At 37.0% G+C, this 27,640-nt stretch overlaps 1 protein-coding gene across 1 annotated transcript; it reads left to right on the forward strand.

The window, feature by feature from the left end:
• The first annotated feature begins 938 nt into the window (after nucleotides 1-938).
• Nucleotides 939-27,549, forward strand: LOC139143933 (uncharacterized). The gene is made up of 15 exons (XM_070714556.1): nucleotides 939-1,023; nucleotides 12,022-12,165; nucleotides 13,393-13,563; nucleotides 14,229-14,516; nucleotides 14,771-15,115; nucleotides 15,751-15,936; nucleotides 16,711-16,866; nucleotides 17,614-17,772; nucleotides 18,119-18,397; nucleotides 19,012-19,353; nucleotides 20,421-20,603; nucleotides 20,930-21,106; nucleotides 21,539-21,580; nucleotides 22,097-22,172; nucleotides 22,436-27,549. The coding sequence occupies exons 1-15, from the start codon at nucleotides 939-941 to the stop codon at nucleotides 25,113-25,115; spliced, it is 5,313 nt and encodes a 1,770-aa protein (XP_070570657.1). The 3' UTR covers nucleotides 25,116-27,549.
• Nucleotides 27,550-27,640: the final 91 nt, after the last annotated feature.

The following is a 27,640-nucleotide window of genomic DNA, read 5'->3' on the forward strand; positions in this document are numbered from 1 at the left end:
TTTGAGAAACTGATGTATTTAATGGTGCGATCTGAGAGAAGTTTCAGTTTATTTTGCACACAGTAAAACTGTTTGAAAATGACATTGAACACTGATATTTTTTACATTTTTGCATGATCAGTGTTTGAGTCACAATATTCAACAACCATGCTTATATCATAAGTGCTGGGGAAAAAAACCAAGAATTGCTTGTGGTAAAAACATTTGCGCCGCCTATGGCGGCGCGCCGGCAAAGAATACATGAGAATAAGGTTTCCAAATTTTGCTTATTTCTGGTGCATTGTGACAATTTTTTTTTTCACTTCTGTCTGTTATGACAATTATTTTCTCAGGCCATGACAGGATCAATTTTTTTCTTCTTTTATCTTACCTGGTGACAATTTTTTTTCTTCTCAAAATCCTCCTTACCCCCCATAATCAAATGGTTCTCCCCTAATTTATTCTTTAATGACTTTTGAACTTTCAAGTTCCCCTTTTTAAAATGGTAAAGCAGCGAGTTAGAATAAGTGGCACATTTTCCCGTTTAATGTTTGGGTCATGTTACAGAATTGAGTGAGTGAGTGTATACAATCGATGTAAATCAAGAAGTTGTGACGTTACAGTGTATACAATCAGTTGACCGGACATCGGTGAACCCTTTCAAGGAGCGGTGACTTTTCGTCTCCGCCAAGCGCAGTGTATGCCTCGAAGGGCATACTGAATACAGTCATTGATATAGTACACTATGATATATGGCGGTGACGTGTATCTTGTACGCACTAGCTGAGCGCAGTGCGACGTCAGAGCTGAGGTGCCACTTCAAATAACACGCCACCGAAGTCAGAATGTAACCTTTGAACCGGGAAATCGACAATGTTTTTTCCTTCCCTATTCTCCTAATTGCACTAGAATGTTATTGTTGCTGGTTAGATAGGGACAGGCTATGTAAAGGTAAAGTAATGGAGTATCGAAGATGGAAAGTCAGAGCTACCTCGCTGGCTGTGTTAGTGATTCTACTCATTGCCAGCGTACGAGGAAATGGAGGTAAGTTTCTAACAGAAAAAGTGCAGTAAGTGGAAACTGTTGTTAGAGGAAAACTCTAAGTAAGACAACGTAATATTGAAACTTTACTGATATTTCTACCGTACATTTGCACTATGCATTATGATATGAATCAAAGTTTTGTCACTGTATTCCAGCGTGGCCAACACTCAAAGCCACAGGGCCATTTTCAGTATCCGGAAGTTAAGTGGTATGAAACTTACGATAGTAGAGATGGAAACAACATGACCAAACTTGGCTCATATTTATCACGCACGAAGCTAACGCCCCCTTTAACTTCTGTCAGATTAAGAGTAAAAACGAGGTCCAAGTAGTAAAATTCCAACACTTTTAATCAAACATCTAAGGATTGTGCACAAGTTGTTGTTGAACAGAAACCAGATGCCCACAACAATTTTTGTTGAATCGGCAGTAACTGTTATAATAATTGTCATAGTTTTATGTTGTCTTGTGTCTTGAAAGCAGGCAATGATACGATAGTTTGAAAATGAACACGTTTAGAATTTATCGGAAAGTGATAATCAAGGCTTGATATAATTAAAACCTGCAGCAATTTTGCTGAAGTGAATCAGGAGGGGGGTATTCACCATTTACTTTCCATCAACAAGAACAAACAAGTTGACTATTCAGGCACGCATGGTCACCATATTGATTAATGATAGCTTGCCACTGGCGACCATCCCGTCAACAACCGACAATCAAAAGATTGAGCCAGGTGCGAGGGCCGTGACAAAGTAAAATTGGAGTAAATAAAGCGGCACAGAAAAGCTTTACGGCATTTAGAAACGAGACTCAGTAAATAACAGAATCACAAAGAGTCACAAACGCAACTGAGCGTTTATAACCGTAAACAGATGAAGTACACTTATGACCTACATACAAATATCTTTTTTTATTTGCCTACATGTCCGTGTTACATGTGTTCTAGCGGGTAGAAGGGGAAGCAAACATTCAGATCGCAGTAATGTTTCTTAGGAGCTCAATGACAGTGTACAATATATGTGGTTAATCCAGTTTTGAAGTGTTGAATCTATTTTTCTAAGTTATAACCATTTATCACAGGTATGATTACTGTACATAGTTCCTCATGATATTTCATGGCTGCATATAAATCTTAGATTGTCATGTCTATGTGTACATAGTAAGTCAGACCTGCGTCGACGTGACGAAGGACCAAATACATTTATCGATTCAGGAATTATAGTTGACCGTTTCTACCCCAGCTACCCAACTCAAACAAACAACCAAGCAAGCAAACAAACAAAGGCAAGACTTGCCCGGATTCGGTTAATTCCGTTCATTAATTCAAAGTTTATAAAAATGATTTCAAGTTCTTCATAGGGCAAGTCTCCAGATTAACTTGGTTTCAGATATCGAGCGTAAATGAAGTCGTACACGCACAAAATAGATAGACAGAAAAGTCAGCAGGTATTAACATTGATAAACAGGTAAATAATAAATAAATAAATAAATAAATAAATAAATAAATAAATAAATAAATAAATAAATAAATAAATAAATAAATAATATAACATTATATTTACAACCATTATGATTGATAACAATGCCTTAAAGGACAGAATCGCTATCTTTTCAAATTAATTCATTTTGTTTTACCCGAGAAGTCATACTATTGAAATAATACTGTTGTTCTGCTTACTGATACATGTTTAATTGCCAACCGCCAGAGCTTTTTCATAATAAATGCGCATACACGTACGATGTAAATATGCTGATGTCGTAGTTGCTAGTACGTACCATAAATTATGTCATGGAGGCATTTATTGTTATATCTATTGACAGAGAAGAAGTAGAGATCTGACGGCTGATAATGTTACATGTATCACTAGAGAGCTGAACAACATTCTATTGTTGCTCACTGGGAAAAAAGTAGTGGAAATGATTTTGAAAATGTAGCGACTCTATTCCTTTGATTCATGTTTGCACCTGAAGTGGTCAGTCTGTCCACCCGATATAGTGCAGATAATGTATCCTTTGCGTTGCACACTGAATGATTTTCTAGCATCTGATCTTTGTCTTTGGTCAAACGGTGAAGGGTTTGACAAATTTGACATCTCAGACATTTTTTACAGTTGGAATCGCAAAAAAAAACATGTATACTGGAATCCGCTCAGAGGCTAGCGATGGGACAAGTCTGTAATCATTAATTATTTGTTAAAATACTGTGGTTCTCTAAGTCACTAAAATTGCTGATGTCGTAAATTCCATATGCCCACAGGAAAGAACACGCTGCGCTGAGAGTTTTACTAGGGGCCACAATCATGAAAGTCACTAGGTAAAAAATAGACTCAAACCATTCCATGTGCAAAGTGCATGATCTCTCTCGTACAAGAAGTGGAACCACGGTGATGTCAGCTACCACATTCCTTGAGCCAATCAAGCGTATCTACCAAAAGTACAGTTTACAGTGAAATTCAAAAAAGCTTGGAATTACAACGTGCTTGGCTGATAAGGAAAACGTTTCTGGCGATAAAAAATAACGCCATCTGCATTCATTACAAACGTTCTATTTCGATAAAGTTGCACAACAATTTAACCCAATGCGACGTTCACTGTGCCACAGTCAACATCGTCAGTGTTGCCGCGCTTCCATTAAAAAACTCGCCCGTACACTGACTGTTTGAACATTCTTATATTGCCTTTATCACATTTCCCGTCGATGAAACTGCAAAGAACGCTAACAATAGGTTTTTTCTCGGTACAGTGTGTACGGGTCGGTACAACGATTGGTGTTTCCTACACTCAACGTGTTCTGTGAGTGAGAGCAGTGGACGTCGTATTGGGTTAAATTGTTGCAAAATCTATCGAAAACACGATTGGAACTAATTTGGGATAATTGGATGGTGAAGTAATGTTGATTTAATCTACAAATTTTATCCCATCTGCTTTTCTTTCTATATTACACACTTGTTTTTATGAGTAATTTGCGACATAGAAACATTCAGCTATATGGCACCTAACACTTTTGAGAAATTTGCAAAATATGAAAATCCAATTATCCCAAATTAGTTCCAGTCGAGTTAAATCAAGAATAAAAATCAGGTGTCACCGTGCAAAGTTTTGAACTGAAAGGAAGAAATTACCCTACATTGACAGATACTTCAAATTCAAAATGTCCGCCATCTCTGGTTAACCTTAATGGGAAAAAGGAAATATTTGATTTTCATAAAAATGAGAATGTGAATTTTTTACTCGAAGAGTTTTAGGATGAGGAGCCCCCCTTTCGAAAAAAGTGGTAGATCAAAAAGAATTGTAAAATTTGAGAATCCGACAACATGTCCCCGAAGCGCAATCTACCTTAAACTATCGTCACACCTACGCAGTAAATTTTTTTATTAAAGCTTTTCCGCATTGTGATACTAACACTAGATCTTCTGACAGCCGTCTTCCTGTTTCAACAGTGTAACGCTGTTGTAGAACAAGTTGTAAAACGTTTATTGTGTTTTGAACATAGCCCAATTGGAATGTGCTCTGTTGAAATACATACAACAATGTTCGTATGATGATAAGGGAATCTATAAAAAATGAAATCATAAATCACTATGCTATCGTATCCACCTGTGTCTATGAATAATGCATACTTTCATAAATTATGTGTGCGGGTCGACAAATGCTCCTACTTCCACTTTCGAAAGATTTCAAATTGAGATCATTGAAACTGATCTAATTAAAACAGTTAGCATTTCAGCTTACACCATCATCACTTAGCATAGTGAATGAATAAGTACAATACGCTGAAGACTACCATAATCGCGACACGAATATTTGTCTGGGTACAAGTCAAATCTTTTTAAGCTAATTAAACGTAAAATTACTGCCGCCGCGAAATAATGCTTCCCCTGACCATCGACCTTCAAAACCCAACGTCGTGAATATTTGATAAAATAAACAGTCAACAAGTGATTTTATGTTCGTTCTAATTTCAAACTGCTCGTTCAAATCTGTATATCGCTGATTTAATAAATTGAAACTATCGTAAAACGTCGATAAAGAGAGCTTTGTAGGAAATAGATTGCCGGGTAATGCCACAAACGTAAACTCTAGGCACAACATTGGCGAAGCCTGAACATCGTAAACTTTATGACTTCGAATTTTTCGTACGATTGGAGCGCTTAGCGCATGTAAATAAAATCAAAACCATTCAGTAACCCCAGGTGGTTTGATTCCTATGGGAAGAGAAATGGGAACTTTCCATTGTTCAAGCCAACCGAATAAAACTTTATCAGCTTCTCGCAGCTATTTTCAGCTTGAACAAAATTTTTAATACTCTCTTCATGTGATAAGAATTTCTGTTCTGACTCCCTAAAATAATCCTTTGTCCTTGTTGTCGTGTGTGACCGCTGACCCAGATTACAACACTTATCACACTGTGCAAGCTGAAGTGAATAGTAGTCTAAATTCACGACGTTTTCAAACAAACGACACGGAAATGTGCTTCTATTTATATCTTGCATGTTTTGCATTTTGAAACTTTAGACATATTCACAACCCTCTTCTTCCCGTTTCAACAGAGTGGCGTTTTACATCTCTATCGACAGTTTCGACAACGTTAACCTGCCTTAACCCGGCTCATCTCGACGTTTGCTTCGATGCGATACAAATACATGCATGTGCAGTATTCATAGAATTTTCCAGATACTTACAGAAATTTAAAACACAATATCGATGTCTTTTGTGTTGATGAATTTGAGAAATTCCTCCTTTAGCTTTTCCTACACTATGAAATATAATGGAACTTGGCTCGTTTTAAACAAGTTTTGCATTTAAGCTTGAACTATCACAATTACCAGAGTGAATTGATTGAGAAATGCGTGTTAAATATCACATTAATATGGCATATAGAAAAAGTCTAAGTAAAATGAAGCACGTATTTAAAACTTTGCCACACACCTGTACATTCTTTTTTACGCTTTAGCATTGTGACATTGAATGATATTTCTGTTAAGTAGGCGAAATATTACGGGCGCGTGTTGCATACACTTCCTCTGACTTCCTGCCGGATCTTTCACAGCCAATTTCATTATATACTAAGTAAAAGAATGGTTATTCTGAAAAGTCAATTCTGTGTATCACTTCAAGTGTACAGCTTAGTTGAGTGAAACAATTTTAAAAAGATAAAATAGTGTATAAAGAAAAAACGTAGATGAAATAGTAATAATGACAACATTAGGCACAACCCTATCTTTCGGTATTATTTTCACATCGTACAGTGAACTTGAAACAGCAACCAGAGTATCCAGGCCGCCTAATGGTGTTATAAACAGCATAAATACATTAGCATAGCATACAAACGGTCTCTTATTGGAAGAGATATGCTTGGGTGAAAAAAAGAACAGAAATGGGATATTACCATTATCAAAATGAATGTGAATTCCTCAAAACAACCGCCAGGATGTTTTTGACAAAAATATTCGTACAGTACTTTTTGTCTGTGATCAGAATTTGTGTTCTCGTAACGCATATTGCACCTAATTCTACTTGATAATTTGCTAGTTGGAATTTTTCATATATGGTAATTATTACTTTATAAATGAATGTATATCATTTTTGAAGCTACCAAAATGTTGCTAACTTGTTCTCTTTCACAGAGTCATAATTATCAAGGCCATCGTTTACTGTACCATAATTACGAGTGAGAATTTAATCAATCAATTAATCAGTCAACCAATCAAGTTTATTCCCCAAAGTAGCAAGTGTTACATGGCATATATTATGATACATCCTCGAATAAAACCACGATTATAGAAACTTTTTTTTAAGATAATCGGATTTATATACATGCAATTGTAGTTTTCATATTTTCAAGGGTAGACTGCCCTTTACGGCAAATAGAGTTCCATTCATTAGTGCCTAAGAGGGGGGGGGGGGGTCACAACATTGCCCTGCCTCTTTTCGATCACACCGCCAAACAAGCAGCTTGCAGTTTGTTTTTCCAACAATTTATTCTCCGGCCTCCACCCCTCCAACCTCCATTGCTAGTCATAGGTTGGTGTTGGCGTTTTTGAGGCCCACACCTTTGTGGTAGATTAATATGTGCCTTTTCTCCAGTGTTTTACTGTTGTGTAAATTTTTCCTCGCCAGTTGACCTTTGACCTGTGACCTCCATTGTTTGGGGTTGTTCTGTAGTTTTCTCTCAAATCCAGGAAACTGGCGAGGAATTTTTCATGCTTTCCCATTTTTCATATTTCATTAAAACGTCAAGGATACTTGGCCTTTCGCTCCATCTCATCATTGTTTTGGTGATTATTTATCTCCCACAAACAGAGCAAAATGACCAGAAGTGGTTTAGTTTAAATGCAGGGATATAAAAGGTAATTATCATTTGATTAAGGTTGACTGAAAAGATATATTCGCTAATGTAGGTCAAATTCGTTCCGATAGCGATTTTGAATTGATCCTAAAGTAAACTCTGGAGGGCTCTGATATCAAATTCTGGAGGGCAACCTTTACGCAACTAACAGGGACTAACGGGTACGTAAATAGTTTTATAGATTAATGATCGAGATTGGTTACTTGGCAACTAATAACACTTGTTGATTCACCCAGTAACCACTGATCTCATTGAGTAAGTACACAAATATTCAGTGTATGCAATACAAATTATGAAGATTAACTGTAAAGTGATCTACTACATCTGTAATGATATCTATGAGGTTGTGCTTAAAGCAGTTATAGAATTTGTAGATTGAATATGTTTACTTTATGAATACGGAATACGGAGCCTCTGTATCAGATGTTTCAAAATATCAAAGGATGTGTTAACGCTGGGGACACGATACGCAATTACTTTAAACGATTAGATAAGATATAGGGCAGCTGCTGTAAATTTGTAATCGACAAGCTACTTGGTATCTAATTACACTGGTATATGAGGTTGAATTCGCTGTCTTTTAAATTACTATGGCTTTTACAGTGCCTATACATTCCTCATCTCTGCACCTTGTGATATTCATGTCTATTGCACCCTGGGTCTTTATCGTCCACTACGTTTATCAGCATCACGTTCAAATTATCTTATTTATCATTATACTTATTGCAGTGATTAATTCCGAGGCATTAACACAATATACATGAATACATTCTTTTAAAGGGGACTTTGTGATTTTATAGGGGATGAGGTTAAATACTACGATTTAATTTAGAGGAATAGTCCATCCAAAATGTAATCTGCCTTATACAGGTTTCTATGTATGTCATTAAAGCATTTATCATTACTTTTTGCACAGAAACAGCGATTTGTTGAAGTTATCTATGAAAATACATATCAAAATCGGGCAATATGGAGACCTTTTTAGCCGACTGTGCGCGGCTACTTCCTCGCAAAGCATGTCGGGAGAAATGCCAGGATGATGACGTAAATTTTTCGTGTTTTGGTGCATTGGCTAGGGGGGTCTGATCTAGGGAGTGTCATAAATAGCTTATGCCTGCCTGTAAGTATTACGGATGTACCAATAATCGTGGGCGAGATTTCGATGAGGCATTCTGAATGATCCGAAACCCGAAGTGAAAACACCGCCTCTAGAAATTGTTGCCGGTAAAGATTGCTACTGACATAAGTTTTCAAAATTATAATACAGTGCATTTTTTTACGTGTGCGAATGCCGTTTCCAACAGAAGGACTTTGTCAGCAGTTTGACAATCCATAATCAAACTGGGATTAGGAAAGACTTCAAGATGATGCTGTACCACAAAATTACACCAAAAAACAAATGCACTGGTGAAAAGGAGGGCATCAAGGGCGATTATGATTTTTCTGAACCTCCGGAGAGTTTTGTTGTGATCATCTTTCTTACAAAAAGTTTACTTATTATTCTTGTTATTTTGATGACATCACATTAGAATTTAAAACATAATAAGTTTGCGTGATCAGTTGAAGTCGGAAAGTTTTATTTTTGCTTGGGAATATTTAACCGCATCAACGCAAGAAGCACCCACGCGTCACGGAAACGATCCGTATGTTGAGCGTTATCTGGAACCTAGAATCGGTGCAAAAGAGTTCGAGAAAGAAGAAGATACGTAGATGACAACTTTCATTGATGTCGGAAAAATTTCAGACATAAGTCTTTTCTTCCTTTTAGAAAAAATAGGCACGTCAAAGTAAACTTTATTATAGAGCATCCGTGCTTTGAGTTGAATTTTTCTACGATGCCACGGCAGAAAGCCATATTTTCTCGCGTCGAAAAAAATAATGAGCAATTTGCCACTAAATTGTAATTAAAAACAAGAAGCAGTAAGTGAAGTCCGTTACTTCGTTGCTAGTGCGGAATTACAAGGGATTTTCCCGAAATAACTAATCACATGGATTTCATAAAATGGTCCAAAATGAACCATCGTTTTATTATAAGCACGCTACAAGACCGGTCGTACGACCATGTTGGATTGTAGTGAAAACGAGGCTCTCTGTTGTAAGGTTTCTAGAAATTTCCGCGTAATTACGCCGCGCCAAAAATCAGAGTGCATCGTATCGTTATTCAAACACGCCACTCAACCTCAGCACCACTTATAATAACATCATTGGGCTAAAGCCTGAAAACTTAAGTTCCAGAGTGGAAACATGGAATAAGATACTCAGTATGTGTGATCGAATATATTTTACGTTTCTCAAAGGCTATTCAGACACCGTTACTCTCGTAGCGTAGAGTAACCGTGATTCAGATTTTTTTCTCAGGGCTGCTTTCTCTCTGTACTGCTATATAATAGTACATGACTTTTTAATTTTGCCATCCTCCCGATCTGTCGGAAGGTAGTTTATTTCATTACTTTTTCTGTAATTTTTCTCTACGACCGGTCGCGATGTCATGGCTGTAACTTTTAGTGTTGAATTTTTGCCAACATTTTCTCCGAGACTGGCAGCGAGGTCGTGGCTGTCAGGTTTTAGACGTTTGTCAGTAATTTTGCTCCACGACGGGTCGCCAGTAAGGGCTTTCGTCGTTTTACTTTTTTCTTTTTGTTTTTTTTTCATGACCGGTCGCCAGTTCATGAAGTTTACTTTTTTCTTTTTGTTTTTTTCATGACCGGTCGCCAGTTTATGAAGTAAACTGTCGATTTTTTCTGACTTTTTTGTCCACGACCGGTAGTGAAGTCGTGGTCGACTTTCACGCTTGAGATGTTTTTCGGTTACTCTCCATGACAAGTCGCCCGGACGTTGCTGTAAAGTGCTGATTTTTTCCCAAAAGTTTCAAAAATAAGTGGTCCTGAGGTCGTGGCTTTCAGATTTTCACCATTCTCTATTATTTTTTCCAAGACTGCACCAAGTTGACAGCAGAAAACGGCTACTCGGATTCGCGATCTCTTCCTACCTCCATGGCGGTTTCTAATTACCGGTAACTTACGTTTAAAGTTCAATGTGAGTTGTGAGAACAGGAAAATTTTAGTGTGTTTTATGACTGTACATTGAAAGGATAAATTGAAATTTCATTTAGTGCCCCTAGAACATGAAAGTGTGTTTGAAGTTTAATTTAGTGCCCCGGAGAACATGAAAGTGTGTATGTATAACTATTGTTTGTTAGATGAGGTACACTCCATTTAGAGTCGGACAGATGAGCCGTTTCCGGTCGTCCGCTTTGTCTCTCCTCCCTCCCCCATGGGGAACGGTGCTTGGAATTATCTCGTCATTCGTTTATTCTTTTTCTATATGTAACTGAAAAACTAGCACTTTGAATTGGCAATTTTCGATAACCATTCTTTGTTATAAAAAGACTTATCCGTATTTTAAAACCAGCGTTGCAATGGCTAAATATGCGGAGCAATGTCGTCATACAGTTCTCTTCGGGCGTTTGAAATCCAACATCGTTTTTTTTCAAGTGATAACAGCTAGCTTGCAATGCTGATCAAAATTTTTTGCCCAAAAATACAACCATTTTGGGTAAGTAAGAGTCCGTTTTGTCACCAGGCGATATCGAAGATGTGTTCAGCCACGGTGGGGGACTGTGGTTCAGCTCCAAACATGGCCTCCCGTAACATTGTAACTTATCATGAAGCTACCAAAAGAGCCATGCTTGTACAGCTTCCTTCGGTAACTGGTGGAGCCACGTGCCCTTCTTTTACTTCTGAATTTATCGATGTGTCCGTCTTTCGTCGGAAACCCAAGTTCGAAATCCTGGAGTTCGGTATCGCTGAATTCCGGTTCAAAGATATAAGGTTGATGTCAAAGTGTATGGATTTCATGGGGCAGTAACTCAATACAAACGTACGGTAGATCAGACCCCCTAGGGATACCCCCTTACTTGCTCAACCAAACACGAAAACTTTACGTCATCAAATGTCAAGCCTCTCTGAGGATTCCTATAGGTGGCGCTTCCATATGGCTAAAATGACGTCATACACATCAGTTAATAAAACATTAATTTCTAGGAGAATAAACAGCACATTTTACATCTATTCATCATAAATGTCACAAAAATAACCCTCTTCACTTTTAAAGGCAGGTTAATTTTGGGTGGAATACCCTTTAAGGTCAAATATTTCTGTCAGTGTCTTCTCTTGACATTAGAGGCGTAATGACATTTGTTGTTTTAAGGTTTAACTTAGAAACAACGGCCCTCTAAAATCAGTGAATTGACATTATGAGTTGATAGAAAGTATTCTGAATAAACACAAAGCAATTGTGTTGTTATTTCTTACACTTTTTCTTCAGCATGATAACACTGTTTTGCTTGCTTTTTCAGACTGCGAACGAAGAGTAGTTAGAGATAACGTTGCGCAAACAAACATAAACACTTTGACCGCTGATCTGATAATCTTAAGTTACTTCACGGAAATGCAAAATAATTGAAGATTTATTAGACCTGACAAATATGGATTACCGCATATTTGAATTTTTGTTTTTCGCAAATGCACAGCTTTTCTCACATAAAAATGACCGTGACCACTTGACGACAAATATCTCGACCCTGAAATTTACTTCAGTTTTGCGCAATCAACAATCATTTCATTTGGTATTGTATAACCATTTTACAGTGAAGGTTCGACTTGATAACGGATCATCTCCCTATGATGGCCTGGTTGAAGTGTACGTGAACGACTCCACAGGATGGTTACCTGTTTGTGGAACCCAGGAAGTGAAGAACTTTGTAGACGCCGATGTCGTCTGTAATCAATTAGGTGAGCATCGCTACACATAGACTTAACTCAAAGGATAGCAGTCACTGTATCCCTGAATATCAATGACTAATCGCAAATGGGTAACTTCGTGGAACTAATATTACCAGACCTCGCGCATGTATATATTGTCTCTGCACATCAAATATTTGGGGGCTTTAAAAAAATGACCAATGTAGAATTGTAACCAACGTCGCCGATTTCAGTTCGGATGTTCTACTAATTGAACTGATCAGGTCAAGTTGGTTTGAAACCGACCTAAATCTGTCATATTAAAATGTTTATATTACAAAACACACACACACACACACACACACACACACACACACCACACACACACACACACACACACACACACCACACACACACACACGCACACACACACATGTATATATATATATATATATATATATATATATATATATATATATATATATATATATATATATATATATATATATATAATATATATATCCCTAATTAGGAAAGGTCATTGAATAAAGAGTTGGCTGAGCTAAAAATGCTTAATGACTATCAATAATGGTTTATCGTTTTATCTTCAGTGTACATAGCAAGCTTCATCAACTTTGGTAGAGTGATTTCAAATATATATCCCTAATTAGGAAAGTGCACTAAATATGCAAATTATGAATTGGCTGAAGTAAAAATGCTAAATGACTTTCATGAATGTTGAATCATAGTATAATATACATACCAATTTTCGTCAATTTGATCAAGTCAATTTTGATATATCTTCCTACTTAGAAAAGTTAATTAAATATGCAAATTGGCTATTATCTTTCTTGTTACCCCTTATTATCTTTTACTGCTGATACATCCTGGTGTAGTCAACATTTGTAGTAAATATTATCAAATTGTGTGCAGTCGTTCCCAAAGTATATCCCTTTTTTTCAAAAATCATTAAGTATGCAAATGAGCAAAAAGTAAGCAAACCACACCCACTAACTACTAATCAGTTATTGATAATTGCACGCTGAATCTACGTACCAGATTCGATTCTGATGTGATAAGCGTTTTTTGAGATATCAGGCCTATAGACAAACAGAGAGATAGACAGACAGACAAACACACAGACAAAGAGACAGACAGACAGACAGACAGATAGACATCGGTGCGACAAGTGAGCTACAAATGAAATGAACAAATGGAAACCGACATACTCGGTAAATTTCTAGTGACTGTCCTGTATCTGCAAATTGTACCTTGCAGGTTACAATGGTACAATGATATTAGAACGAGAGGAGGGTCATTTACGGAATGATTCTCGGAAAGTCGTCGACAGGCTTGCCTGTCAGGCAAACTCCATCACAATCGACGATTGTAGCTACGATATCGAAGAACCCGGCCACTGCAATGACATAGCCAGGATTACGTGTAACTGTAAGTTTGGTCTACAGAAGCAGGTTTACGCAATTGACGATATCGTTCCAGGTTGTGAGTCTCTTACCATCCAAAATTATTTCCCTGACAATAATTTTATGATTTCCAGTATACATACTCAAAGTTAACTAAATATCAACTTTAAATTGAAAGAGAGTAAAACAATACTTTGATCAAATTATTGCTGCTTTCACACTGGCCATGAGACTCAAACCGTATTGTTAGTGAGTCTTGCTTTTTATCGGTTTATATGCAGAGGGTACGAAAGATTGTTGTTAATTTGTGGATATGTCCGTCACCGTCAAGTAATCGAACCTGTTTGACTACTTTCCATCACCTCATAAAGAAATCAGGCACAGATCATGAGGGGCCAGGTTGCTTTTGGCTCAAATGATTATGGGCTAGATGTGTTTTGGGTGAAGTGTAACAAACTCACTAAATTAAAACGTATACGGAAGTATCAAAGAATGCGAACAACGTTATTGAAATGTATGGGGGAAACGTCTCAAACAAATATATCTGTAAAGATAAAATCAGCAAGATATACAAGAAGATGATATTGTAAAACGAGTAAATCTTGCTCGCCTGGGCTGCTCCCGAAATGTTATAGGTATCTTTATCGTTTTATTAGAAACGTAAATTTCGATTTCTTTTACTGACTCTAGTCGATGGTTACATTGGATGTTTCAAGAATGACGCAAACAATCCAGTACTTCCTAATGATGAGGCTGAAAACAATCAAATGACGATTGAATGGTGTCTGGACTACTGCAGGGAACGTAACTGGACGTATGCAGGATTGTACCAGCGTACACATTGCCACTGCGGTAGGCAGGGAACGGACTACGCAAAAGAAGGAGAGTTATTAAGTCATAAATGTAACGCTCCTTGTGGAGGGAATAAGCAGCAAATATGTGGCAGTGGTGGAAAGGGAAGAATAAGCCTCTATACAAGTAAGTAAATCAAGGCATCATGGTGAAATTCCTGATTTCTCAGCTTTAGAAATTGAAGCAGCTTCGAGGATAGTCGTCTACAAAATTAAAACAAGATAGTCAGTTTGATGTTTGATAGATATGCGCAAGAAGAAGTCTTTCTGTTTCTGTTGTGAGTGTGCTTCTGAAGGGAAAATGAATGAACAGTAATAGTGTTTAAGCACACATACCCTACCTTTTGAAATCAATAAAATCGTGTTTTTGTCTCTTGTTAGCCCATTTAGGTGCATGCGGAGGTCAAGTCCACGTTACTGGATCTCGAACGATCTACTCTCCTGGATTTCCGGGATATTATCCGAATTTTCAGGATTGTACCTGGACCTTATCATCTTCAAACGCAAGCAATTTTATGATCAGCTTTGTCTTCCTGAATTTGAATAAAACTGATGATAACATCGCACTCTATGACGTCATTGATGGAAAGCGAAACATCATCCGTCAATTCAACGGATCTGACGCACCAGAAGTCGTATTCTCATGCTCCAGTGAAGTTCTCGTGCACTTTCTCTCTGGAAACAGCAACATTTCAAACAGTGGGATGTTTGCTCTAACCTTTAAAGGTACATTACTATTTCAATTCAGCACATAAAAATAACAATAATAGTAGAGAATAATATCCGTGGACATTGTCAGGCGCCAAATTTATTATTTTACCTGTCTTGTTGTATCTTTCAGTCCGTTCTCATTGCGTTGTTCTTTGTCATCTAAATGGTTGTCACATTGCTTTAACGTATTCATTGTAACATAAAGACTATGTCAGATTTATTTATCTTAAAATTACTTTGACACGGGTACCGCAATGATGCAATCCGAAAAAATCAATTGAACGAAACTGAAAATGTTATATCGTTTTCTACCACGCTGTATAATTATGATTTTTGAGTATCTGCATAAGCGCGACCATGCGTGCATTGATCAGACCTCTAAATTGGACAATGCAACAAATGACAATACAAGCGCAATCCGAATACGATTGAACTTGTTAGATCTAAATAGAGGATTTCTGCCGAATTTGGTAATATATTGTTGTAAAATTACAGTTACTTCTCTATTACATTGTCTTACGGGGTCTAAATTAGTCAACTAAGTCCAATATCCATTGCAGGAGTTACCTTCATGTTCCATCAGAATACACTTGTTTAAAACTTTTACTCTGTTGTTAGTCGTGTCACATGAAGTAAAATCTAACTTTCAGAAGCGTACACGGCCTGTCCACTCCCAAGAGAAATCAACCACGGCCACTTCAAAGTAACTGGTGACTGCACCAAAAACTTGACTCTGTCTGTTACATGTAAAGAAGGTCTGCAATTGACCACATCCTATTCGAGTGTTCTCTGTTATAAAGACCTTGGATGGAATGACAGTATACCGAACTGTATAGGTATGAATCCTCGATTTCAGATTCATGAGTTTCATATAAACTATTGGATAATTTCCGCACTTTTGTATTTACCATGCACTTTATTATCAAGCAAGCAAGAGTGCTTCATACATGCATTCATTAGCTTATGTGAATGAAAGTGGGTACGATATGTTCATCTATCATTTTCAGAAAAAGATGTTTTCTATCAAGCGGTTTTGATATTGCCATACACCTGTTATTGCGTTTCTTTGTAATTTTCCACTCCGCCTACGACTTTCTTCTGGGGTAAAATATCATTATGACTCTATTATAGGCATATATAATCTTCACCAAAATTGAAAGCTTTCCGACTAAAATTTCAGGGTCTAAAGCTTCATTTGCTCCATGGGCCCTGTATGTTTTCTCTCGACATCATAATTCGTAAAATCTACATTACTTTTGCAATCGTATCCACATAACCATCAAAACGATGACAAGAGGTAAATAGTACAGAATGTAGTGTCTTGACAAATATGTTCGGTAATATACCCTGCCATATTCTAGTGTACTGATATATGCTATTACGTCATATTTCGATCACTTTAGGCCTAGGTTCAAGGGCATTTTCTTAAGCACAATTTGCTGTCTCGACTATTCATGACACTGCATGGTCATCCGCATGTACATAACCACATACAACAGAGTCGTCTAAAGTATATTTTTAAGTGTATTTGCGTAGTGAAGATAGCGTGTTTAATAGAAATGACAACATTAAATAAGATGCCAATCTATAGTATCTTTCAATATTCAAAGCTGAAGTACCGGTGAAACTGACGGATGGAGTCTTGCCTAATGAAGGATTTGTTGAGGTATTTGACTCTGAGCATGGTTGGCTTAAGGTGTGCCTGGTAGGAAAGAATGACGGAACGTGGAATTGGAATGCAGCCAATGTTGTCTGTACTCAGCTAGGTACTGAACATTTCTTATGATCGATCATGTATCAATCGATTTATAAATAATTATTTTGATATCCTCTGAGAAGTCAAACGTGATGTCGTTTTCTTTAACGGTTTTCTTGTAAAACTAATGACAAAATATAATAATTACATCTGGGGTTTAATTGTTAAATTAATAAGATGTTATCAAACAGTATAAGAATTACAGTCCTCAGTTGAAGCACAGCATACCTGTAAACATATTCAAATAATATCTCTTAAAAAACTGAGTCTCGACTGATATTGGACAAGAAAATTAGTCCCTCTAATGGCTTGATTGAAGTAAAACTCAGACTAGTCGAAAACGATTCAAATCTCCAGAGTCGAGCTAAGTGCCTATTAAGTTCATTGTTTACAGCTAAAACACTTTTTTCTGGAAAATTCTAAGACTTTCGCCAAGTCATCAAATAACTAGAAAACATATCTATTAGACAGTTATCTTCACTGGCTTGCTAACATAATAGAATTCTGGTGGGCTCTATTGAAATCTAAATTAAAGTGCAAAAATAAGCTACCGGTTGTAAACATGGTTTTCTATGTGACTGACCTGCATTTTTCTACAAATCTTCTCCTGTTCTGGTTATCGAAGTATAATTGCCTGATTATAATGCACGTGATTCAAAGTTCTACACACTTTACACACTTCTCGTTTCATAGTTATATGATGTCAAACACTGTAGGGAGGTTTTGATTGATATCCATATCTGTTATCAACCCTTAGGATATCCTGGAGCCATGCGGCCTACGTTTGGAAAACAGTCGGCAGATGACATCTTCGGTATTGCTTCTGTTAATTGTAAAGGCGAAGAGAATTCAATACTTGAATGTACTTATTTACCGACCAATTCATGTACGCATTTGTTCAAGACAAAATGTAACTGTAAGTCCAGCAATATTTAGTTCAGAAACACGGGGAAATTACTGAATTCATTAATCAACTCTTTCATGTAGTCAGTTTAAAGTTGTTATTAATTCACACTACACGAGAAGATTAATCGATCATGATCAGTCACTTTATATTTTGAACACTAATTGATCAATACATCCATCGATGCATTAAGGCGAGAGAGATTATATATATATATATATATATATATATATATATATATATATATATATATAATATATATATATATATATATATATATATATATATAAAACTATTCGGGTAATGGTACGTAAACCATGATTGCAATGATGAATTATTTCAACTGCCTCATACACAGATCGTGGATACTTTGGCTGCTATGGTTACGACACAGAAGAGCCACACTGGATTTCTACTGATGCCGTCACCAATGCTACAATGACAATAGAATGGTGCCTTGAATACTGTCGATCACGTGGCATGGCCTATGCTGGATTGAAGAACAGAAACCAATGTTATTGTGGACGGGGAAGTCTTTATGAAATGTTCTTGGAGCCAAACAACAAATGTGGGAGACCATGCCAAGGCAATCGAATGCAAAACTGTGGAGGTGCCAATAGTCTAGCTGTATATCAAAGTATGCAATCATTATATGGATTTCCTTATGATACTTAAGGCATAGCACGATTAAAACAATAATGGTCCAGGAGATAATTTACATTTTGAATGTTGATTGAATTAATGGTTGTCAATTACCTTCCGAAGTAATTTCAAACAAGGGTCTTTTTCACTTAAGAAAATCACTGCCGCTGATTTCAATTTCAAAATACACGCTGTCTCTAAGGAACACACACTACATGCATTTGTGTGATGCAAGGTAGCACTGACCAAATAAATAGGTGTTGCTTGAAAAAAGCTAATTATTGAGTAGAGGCTTTATAATGTATGGAAGTGGTATCTTGTGTCTCAATCTTGACCACAGGGTGCAACTCTCGTTTACAACCTTGGCAGGGTCTTTTTTATCTTTATACAAGCAGAATTTCTGTCTGCATCAAGTAGGCTTGATCAACAGCAAAGTGGCAAACGGTGTAATTCGCGTCATCTCTATTCACCATGGGGAGTTACAATAAGAAAGATGTTAGAATAATAGTTGTTATACCAATGATTTGACTTCAATGGTCTTTTATTATTAAGTACTAATCATCTTTTAATTTACGAATCACGACAAAACCCTTTTTAACTTAAATATAGCGTCCATGGGATCCTGTGGAGGTCACGTGAATGAATCAGGAGTCCTTTACTCACCTGGATTTCCTGGAAATTATCCAAATAATCAAAACTGCACGTGGATTTTATCAGCATCGAAGGAAAACACTATTCAAATTGAAATTCTGTTTCACAACTTTGGCGGTGCAAACGATTCGGTAACGATGAAAGAAGTAATAGATGGTATCCGCTACGACATTGGACGGTTTGAAAAAGCATCTGACCTATCAGAAGCTATATTTTCTTATTCAAACGAAATTTATGTCACCTTTAACTCGGCATACGGACAAGATGTTGGTAATGGCATATTCGTTTTATATTTTGAAGGTAAAGTGCTTCATCGTACGACATTATTATTACAAATGCCTCTTTCATGAATATGTTTATGAAGGTATAAATATGCTATCGTCAAGATAAGTCTAATCAATTGTTGGCTGTTTCGGCAAAGAAAACATGCAAATTATAAACAGAAAATGTATTAATGATACTGTTAGTGATGAGATTAGCCAGTCGACGACGAAGAGGAAAACCTCGAAGTATGAAGAGTTTGCATTTTGCTTACAGCGAAGGTTGTTATGATAGCAAAGGATATTGTTGAGGAATCATTTGAATATGCAATACATCTAATGAACCTGGCCTATCTTGCTGGGAATGCGGCACCAAACCCATGCACTGAACATCTGTTTTCATGAGAAGACGAATAGAAAGTTAATAATTTCTCGATAACAATATACATCTGGCGAATATCAATGCAACAGTATCGAACATGTAAACTAAGATAAAAAAGCACATAAAATCATGATACGTAGAAAAAAGATTATCATGTTTTTCAAAAAATTGCGAAGAAAATGATCCTACGAATACGACGAAATTAAGGGTTGAATAAGATTTAAATAGAATTCCTTGCACGGTTCCTTGCTTGTGATTCCAAGCCATAAACCTCTGCGTATTTGAAGAGTTAAATCACTCAATAATCAGCATTTATGGTGCATCCGCACTGTCCTGTCAAGTCAAATTTTGTTTTTGAGTATGAGTGTAGTTAAACATTATAAAATCCAAGGGCAGGCATATGACGTGTAGACGTGCTGTGCAGAATATTATAAAGGGATATGCATAATCGCGCAGATCTAGCAATATGCAGTTGATTTGCAGGATTTTAATTGTGATCACATTGCCAAGTTAGTCATTTGAGAGATACATTGATATGTTCTTTTCAGCTGCTCATCCTTTTGATTATTGGTCAATACTTGAAACAAGAGATGATAAATGGTGATTCAACTACGGGCAATCAGTTACATTACGTTCCTTTTTTGCATGAATGCGAGACTAAGTCAGTGTCTTACAGTTAGTAAAATAACAATGATATGACTAAAAATCTAAAATTATTTTTCCAGAGGCAGAAGTTGGTTGTCAACTTCCAATTGGCATTGAAAATGGTAATTTCAGAATAACTGGCGATTCTCCTCACAGCTACTTTCTGCACTTCACCTGCATGGAAGGTTTCCAGGCGACAGGGCCAGGCACAGTCACTTGCAGAGAAAATAGACAATGGACCAGTCCATTTCCTGAATGTTTAGGTGAGAACAGTCCTTCGATGTATTATTGTGATTTCTATAACAATTCTGAAATTGTATTCATTTGCTTAATACATGCTATGAAAATGCATTATGTGACCAACATATACACGGTGCATTGTGATCATGTCTGATTTAGAACAGTAACCTTTTAGTGCAATGCCACTGCAGGGTGGAATTATCGCTAACGATATACAGATCTAGGGTGACGAACAATAATTTACGTCAAAAACAGTAAGAAAACAGAAATAAACGTATCCGCCGCCATTGGCTGACCCAGCTTCTGAAATGCACGTACTTACGTGTGCCGGCTATGTTTTGTCTTTTAGTCATTGATTGTGGTGAACCGGAAGAAGTACCCAACGCCTCTAAGGAGGGCAACATATATACATACAGGAACACCGTAAACTATACTTGTAATGATGGCTACTACATCGACGGACATGACGTCATCATATGCAAGGAAGATGGGAACTGGTCTAAACAGCCAACGTGCATTTTAAAAAGTAAGTCAAGCGATACGAAGAAGACTTGAATGTTCACTATCTTAAAACGGCGCAAACCAAAGTTTGAATTATCAGTTGCTAATTGTTACTTATCACTTTTTTCATGTTGTGAATATTACTGTCGATACATTTCTGACAAGTGTTTCGCTATTTCTTCGTGAAATTCCAATGATGATATCTTTAATAGCTGCAAAAGGCCTGGGAGTTGAAGAGATCGGAATTTAACGATGTTTCACGTAATTTAAATTTGTATGATTTTTGTTTGTAACCTGGTCTGTGAATTTCTAGTACTTCTGTTAAGATTAACATTACGGGATTCCCAGCCATTTTTCATGGCACAGTATGATGTATTCGAGGGATTTGTAACAGACTGGCACATAAATAATGGTAAGTAGAGTAACTGAACTATCATGTTTCAAGTTTTGTCGACAGTGTCTCCAATCGCTGAACTGATGCCAAGCAAGACACAAACGGGTGAGTTTTATAATGGTATTATATAATGCATTCGGAATTAAAGGGAAGCGCAAGATTCATGTTAAACTCACGGCAGTTTTCTCACGAAAGAATCAGCTGTTCACATCAGTGGGTGCCTGTGTTACAGTAAACTTAAACTACAATTCACCATCATACCAGGATGCATAATCAACCAGAATCTTTCGATGTAGAATTGAACGAACGGTAGTGGTTACAATGTGACATTTTTTATGTCACACCGCTCTACCTTTTAACATTTAAAACTCCAAGTTCTCCTGGAAATTAAATGACCGCGATCGGATATTTCATTTCCTTTCTTTCAGGGATAGCAGACGAATTGGTAATTTTCCTTTTCACTTGTAACAGAAATGTAATTATTACACGTTTTGTTGCAACTTATTGTTTGTACATATTCTTAATAATTATTAGTGGCATTATAACAGTGTCATTTGTTTCATGACAGGCCGTGGTACTGTATTAGCAACTCTAGTAATTGTAGAATGGTTCCCTCTACAGGTGCTATAGTGGGGTCAGTGATCGGAGTATTGATCCTCATCGCGTTGATCATAATTATTATCATCCTGTGCAGAAGGTAAATCTTTAGTTTTGTCTTTTTCTATAATTGTAATACTTTTTTATTGTTTTCTGCATTTGGTAATATCCTTTAACTTCATCTTTTGATGTCATTGCGTAACGTTTTATTTTTCTGATCAAATTTGAGCTGAAAAAAGCTATATTCTGTTTTAACGGTTTGTAACAGAGATGCATCAAAGCTGAATTTTCGTTCCATCCAGTACTTTGTGTCGTAGGATACCCTCTAACTTTGTTTGGTACGCTATTCAATTATCTTCAAAGGAGAGACAGTTTCAAGAAAGTGACAAGAAGCGACATATTCACTTTCTTGCCAAGAATGAAGAGTAGACGCCAATCTGACATAGTGCTTGCTGAGAAACAGAGCAACGAATACCAAGACTCACACATTACCGTGATTGACATGACTAATGAGGGGTATCTTGAGGGAGAGACCAGGGAAGACGGCACCGTTCCACTCTCAAGCACGAATGTGCGAGATCAACAAGAGACCAGTGTCAGAAGTGAAGATGACCAGCGCAGTGTGAAAAAGCAAGGCATGGGAGCGTGGTTCAAAATGAAGAGAAAGAAAACGGCCAAAGACACGTCAGAAGGCATCTCGAACGTCGAAAACAGAAGTGACAAAGATGAAGACTCTCGCAAAAGAACACTTATCGAACGTGATAAAACCTTGCCTGACAAAGGCTCTTATGCACCTGGTGAGGGCAATGGTGACGACAATCCACGATATCTTGAAAATGTTGGTAATCACAATGGTGTGACGGTTGATCACAACCACGGTCATGACACATTTCAGCATTCCACCAATAGGGGCAGTAAGAATGCCAAAATTAATCGAAGTGGGAGATTTAAGAAACAAACTTCAAAATCTGAAATCAACCGTGATTTTAAGACTGCCAAATCCATGGACATACAAGATACAATAGCCGGCAAATCTGCCCTTTCAGAGCAAATGTCCGCAGCAGGCTGTAGACATAATGACACAACTACAGGGTCCGAGACGCCTGATGACTTGTCCGAGGACGATGATCCGTACTCGGAAATCGACAGCCATGGCAATTTTGTTGAGAAATTGGTTGATGATAGTGGAAATAACAAAGACATAAAGGAGAAATACGGTGGGAAAATGGGTCAGCAGGTGCTAAAAGAGCTCGTACACAGCGAGTCATTCAGGAAGCGCTCCTTGAGGTCGTCAACAGCTGATCACGACAAGCTGAAAAGTGCCGATAGCACCAAGAGGGAACCTAGAAGTGGAGATCAATTCAAAATGGCAGAAAACGTGCTGTATGACTTTGGTGATGATCCTGAACATGACAAGGATGGAATTTATGAAAGTGTTGGGGACAACGAGGAAGGGTTTGTAGATAACATACTGTACGAACCCAGTGGAAGTGACAGCAAAGACTTGCATGCCGCTGATGGCGCTGTGAGCCAAGAGGACGCAAAGAAACAGATACAAACGCAGGTAACAAGTGACACAGAATCATCCATTAAAAGATTAAACGAATACAATGAAAGCCGGAAGGCAACATTAATGAAAGTTTCATTTGACAACACAGAGAAAGAGTCCCCGATGGATCTTTCAACTGACGGTTCTGACGATTCCGATGAAAATAACCTGTACTCCGAGATAGGTGCCATTGACAGGGAAGGATTTGTTGACAACGTTATCTACCAGGACAGCTTTAGAGAAAGCGGTTTTCAACAAAGCAAAGAGCATCAAAACAAGGGACAGGAAGTCAGTGAGATGTTTAAAGATGAGGAACTCGGCGAGGATAAAATGGTAGATAACATTCTATACGAATCAGCTGGTAGTTTGGTAACGGCTGAAGATGAATCTGCAGACAATAAAGCTGAAAATCAAGTCAAGTTTGGTCGTCATAAAGTGAACATCGTGAAAGAAAGTGATGGCAAGGGGCAAGCGAAAGAGGGATATCTGCAGAAGATGGGTAAAATCGTCCTCCCTTCCCAAGCAAAATCACCAGATGGTCGTGATCAAGCTCCGAAGCAAAATGCTCCCAAATTAGCCTTTCAACCGCCATTATCAGCTACATTTGAGAAAAATCAATCCAATGAAGTTTCTGAAAAGGAAAGGATGTGTGCAGATGAAGACGTCGTGCGAAATGCCAAAGTACATGATGATGGTAAAGCAAATGTAGGCAGCGAAATGAAAACGGATGGCGGAGATCTTCAATTTGAAGTCGACAAACAAGACAGGAATAATATCAATGCATACGACATTGTTGGAGGTGATGACGATGAAGTTGAATATGAACTTGCAGGACCAAACATTGGAATGACAGGTAGTGGCACTAACATAAGTGAGCACTCAGCTAAAAATGAAGTTGGTTACCTAGACAAAGGAAATACAAAATCAAAACCTGCGATGATTAAAGATTCAAGTAAAGCTGAAAGTGATTCAGAAACTCATACACCTACATCCGACGTGGAGACGAGACCAACTGAGAATGTGTCAGATAACAAAAGCTTCGGAAATTTGGTAGACAATGGCGAAGGTATGGTTGATAATATCATCTATGAGTCCAGTAATGATCTCATCGGTGATGATACTTCTCGAATATATGCCAGAACCATGGAAACACTTGAAGAGAATAGCGAAGTGAGCAGTGACGGTCCTCAGGGAAAAGGCAAGTTGAGGTACCTGGCAAAACTCGGACAGAAGGTAGACGAACTGAAATCAAATAAAAAGCCAGAAAATTCCCCTTCAAGTGTTGACAGCGACAAGGCTAATATAGAAGAACCCTTCTTCAAATATACAGCAGAAGGAAAAACGGAGCCACCAGACGTTGGTGCTCATTTACAGAAAGATAGCAATAATGAAAGTGAAGATCGTATTGATGGACATATTAATACATCAGAAACGGGCGAAGGTATAGTAGACAACGTCCTCTATGAATCATCGGATTCAATACTTGGAAACTAAACAGATCACCAGCTATATCATTCACGTATCATGCGAACACAGGAAAATATGCTTCGTGATGGTTCTGCCGCCGTTGTTTTAGATACTACATAACACTGCCCGTAGCATGGCACTAAGCAATCTATTAGCCCAGAAATGGCCCAATATATAATTATATTATTGCATGCCTTGTATATTGTATGTCTCGCGGTCAACAGCATTCAATGGTGACTTGTTGATGACGTAGCTGGCCGCATAGTCATAATTTGACTAAAAGTGAACCTGTACTATTTTCAATTAGACAACTCTTGGATATAAAATCATAAAATTATATGTTTTAAATAGAAAATACCGTTTTTACAAAATTATGAGAAGAAACCGCATAAAACTGATTTAAATACATCAATGCGCCATTCGATTATGAATTTTTTTCTTGTTTTTAAAGAATTTTTACGTCTAACATATGATTGTCATTTATATTATTGTAATCCCAACAATTTGGAATGAAATTATGTAAGAGAGGCATGTTATAAAAACATAGCCCTAACAAGAAACTATATACCCTCGAGGCAGGAGACCGTTTGCCATTCTTACATCGGGCAAATGGTTACCTACCCTCGGGCACATAGTCTCATGTTTAAGCAATATGTTTTACTACATTACTCTCTCACATAATTTTTGCTCCACATGTTTGAGTTTCTTAGCAAATGATAATCATATGCTTCGAAAATCCGTCCAAAATAGGACGATTTTCATCATCGTACGGCGCATTGATATCTTCAAATCAATGTTATGTGGTTCATCGAGTTTTTAACATATAAATTTCTAAAACTTAATTTCTTATGTAAAATATGTAATTTGATCATTTTTAAATCCCAAATTTGGCAAGTTTAAAATGGTTCCGTCCGCTACGTCATCAACAACTTACCATTAATCCTCTTTGGCGCGCGACGTTCGATGTATGAGGCATTTCGAGAGCCTGAAAAACAGAGCGACTGGTACTAATTGCATATTAAACGTTTTAGTTTTCTGATATATGCTCTCTATTCTTACATGGTCATAATTTTTATCAGCTTCCCGCCAATCATTGTGGAGTAAAGTATTTTACATGGTACAAAAGTTCTATTCATGTTCTTCCTTCTCATTTTGTACTCTGTGCGTAAGATTTGTACCCTTGCAGAAGCTAGAACCTTAACCCTTCATCAGTTTGGGAAGACAGCTACAGTAGCCATTCTGTAAGAATATCATTTTATAACACTTTCAACTCGGCTTACATTTACACGGAATAAGGAAATCGACGGTACAGGCTTTCTATCACATACTTACTATGCTAAAGGTTGTCATTAAAACTTCATCAACACATTGCATATTAAAGCGGGAAATCTTTGGTTTTGAAACATTTGAAGTGTATGGTCAATATTATATACATTTACGGTTGATTTGCAAAGACATTTTATCCAAAAGGAAAATAAAACCATACACTTACATCATGGATGTATTATGCAGTGATTCAATATTACTGAAGTTATAGATTTATTACTGAAAAAAAATGATTAAAAAATGAATATGATATTCATCTTACTTTCAGATACTTTAAACCTTGCGTATCCTGCTATTGGCCATGAACCATGCACAGAAAATAATATCAATCCCCGTAACAACTTGTACTGCTACTAAAATGACAAACATGTTGACGCATAAAACTTAAGATTTATTTCTATTGAAATCAAATCATTTTTGTATTTACTACAAACTTCTAAACCTTGTGTATCCTTCTATTGGCCATGAATCATACACAGCAAATACTATTAATTCCGTATCAAAGATTGACATTGGAGTTCGACACTTTAAAACTTGTATAAATTCCTACTAAAATGACAATTTAAACATGTTGACGCATGAACCTTAGGATTTATTATTATTGAAATCAAATCATTTTTGTATTTACTACAGACTTCTAACCAAGCATTACATTTAGTGTACTTTGTGTACTTTGGAATTCATGTTTACAGATATTATGTGTATGTTATATTATATTTAAATGCAAAAGTATTCGACACCTACCAACATGCCAAAGGACAAAGATCGTCGTCTTGAAGGCATTAGCAAACGTGGGAAATTTACATGCAACTTACTTTTACCGTGATATTTATATGTTCAAATATTGTTAATTTATATTGTACAACAATGTTAATATAGTATGTGTTTATTTTCCTGGACACTGTTACTATAATTCAGTGTTACAATTTGAAGAGATAGACTCTCCCAACCTTGGCATCTTCATTATTCCATGCTATGATTCATTAAATGCGCTGATACCCTAGACATTTTCTGTACAATATGGAAAACTTAGTCTAGGATCGTGAGTGTATTGCAAAATTCTTGAAGTTATCTGACCTGTAAGCTGTATTCTCATATTAACACCTGTAATGAGGTTATAATAAAGTTTTGTTGTGTCAGTAAATGTGCATTTGTAATTTCGAAGATTGAATGTAGGAAGCTGAGAACACGTAGAAATTAGTTCCACTGACAGGTTTGTCAATGTC

This window comes from Ptychodera flava, chromosome 1 (genome assembly GCF_041260155.1).
Source record: "Ptychodera flava strain L36383 chromosome 1, AS_Pfla_20210202, whole genome shotgun sequence".
Lineage (NCBI taxonomy): Eukaryota > Metazoa > Hemichordata > Enteropneusta > Ptychoderidae > Ptychodera > Ptychodera flava.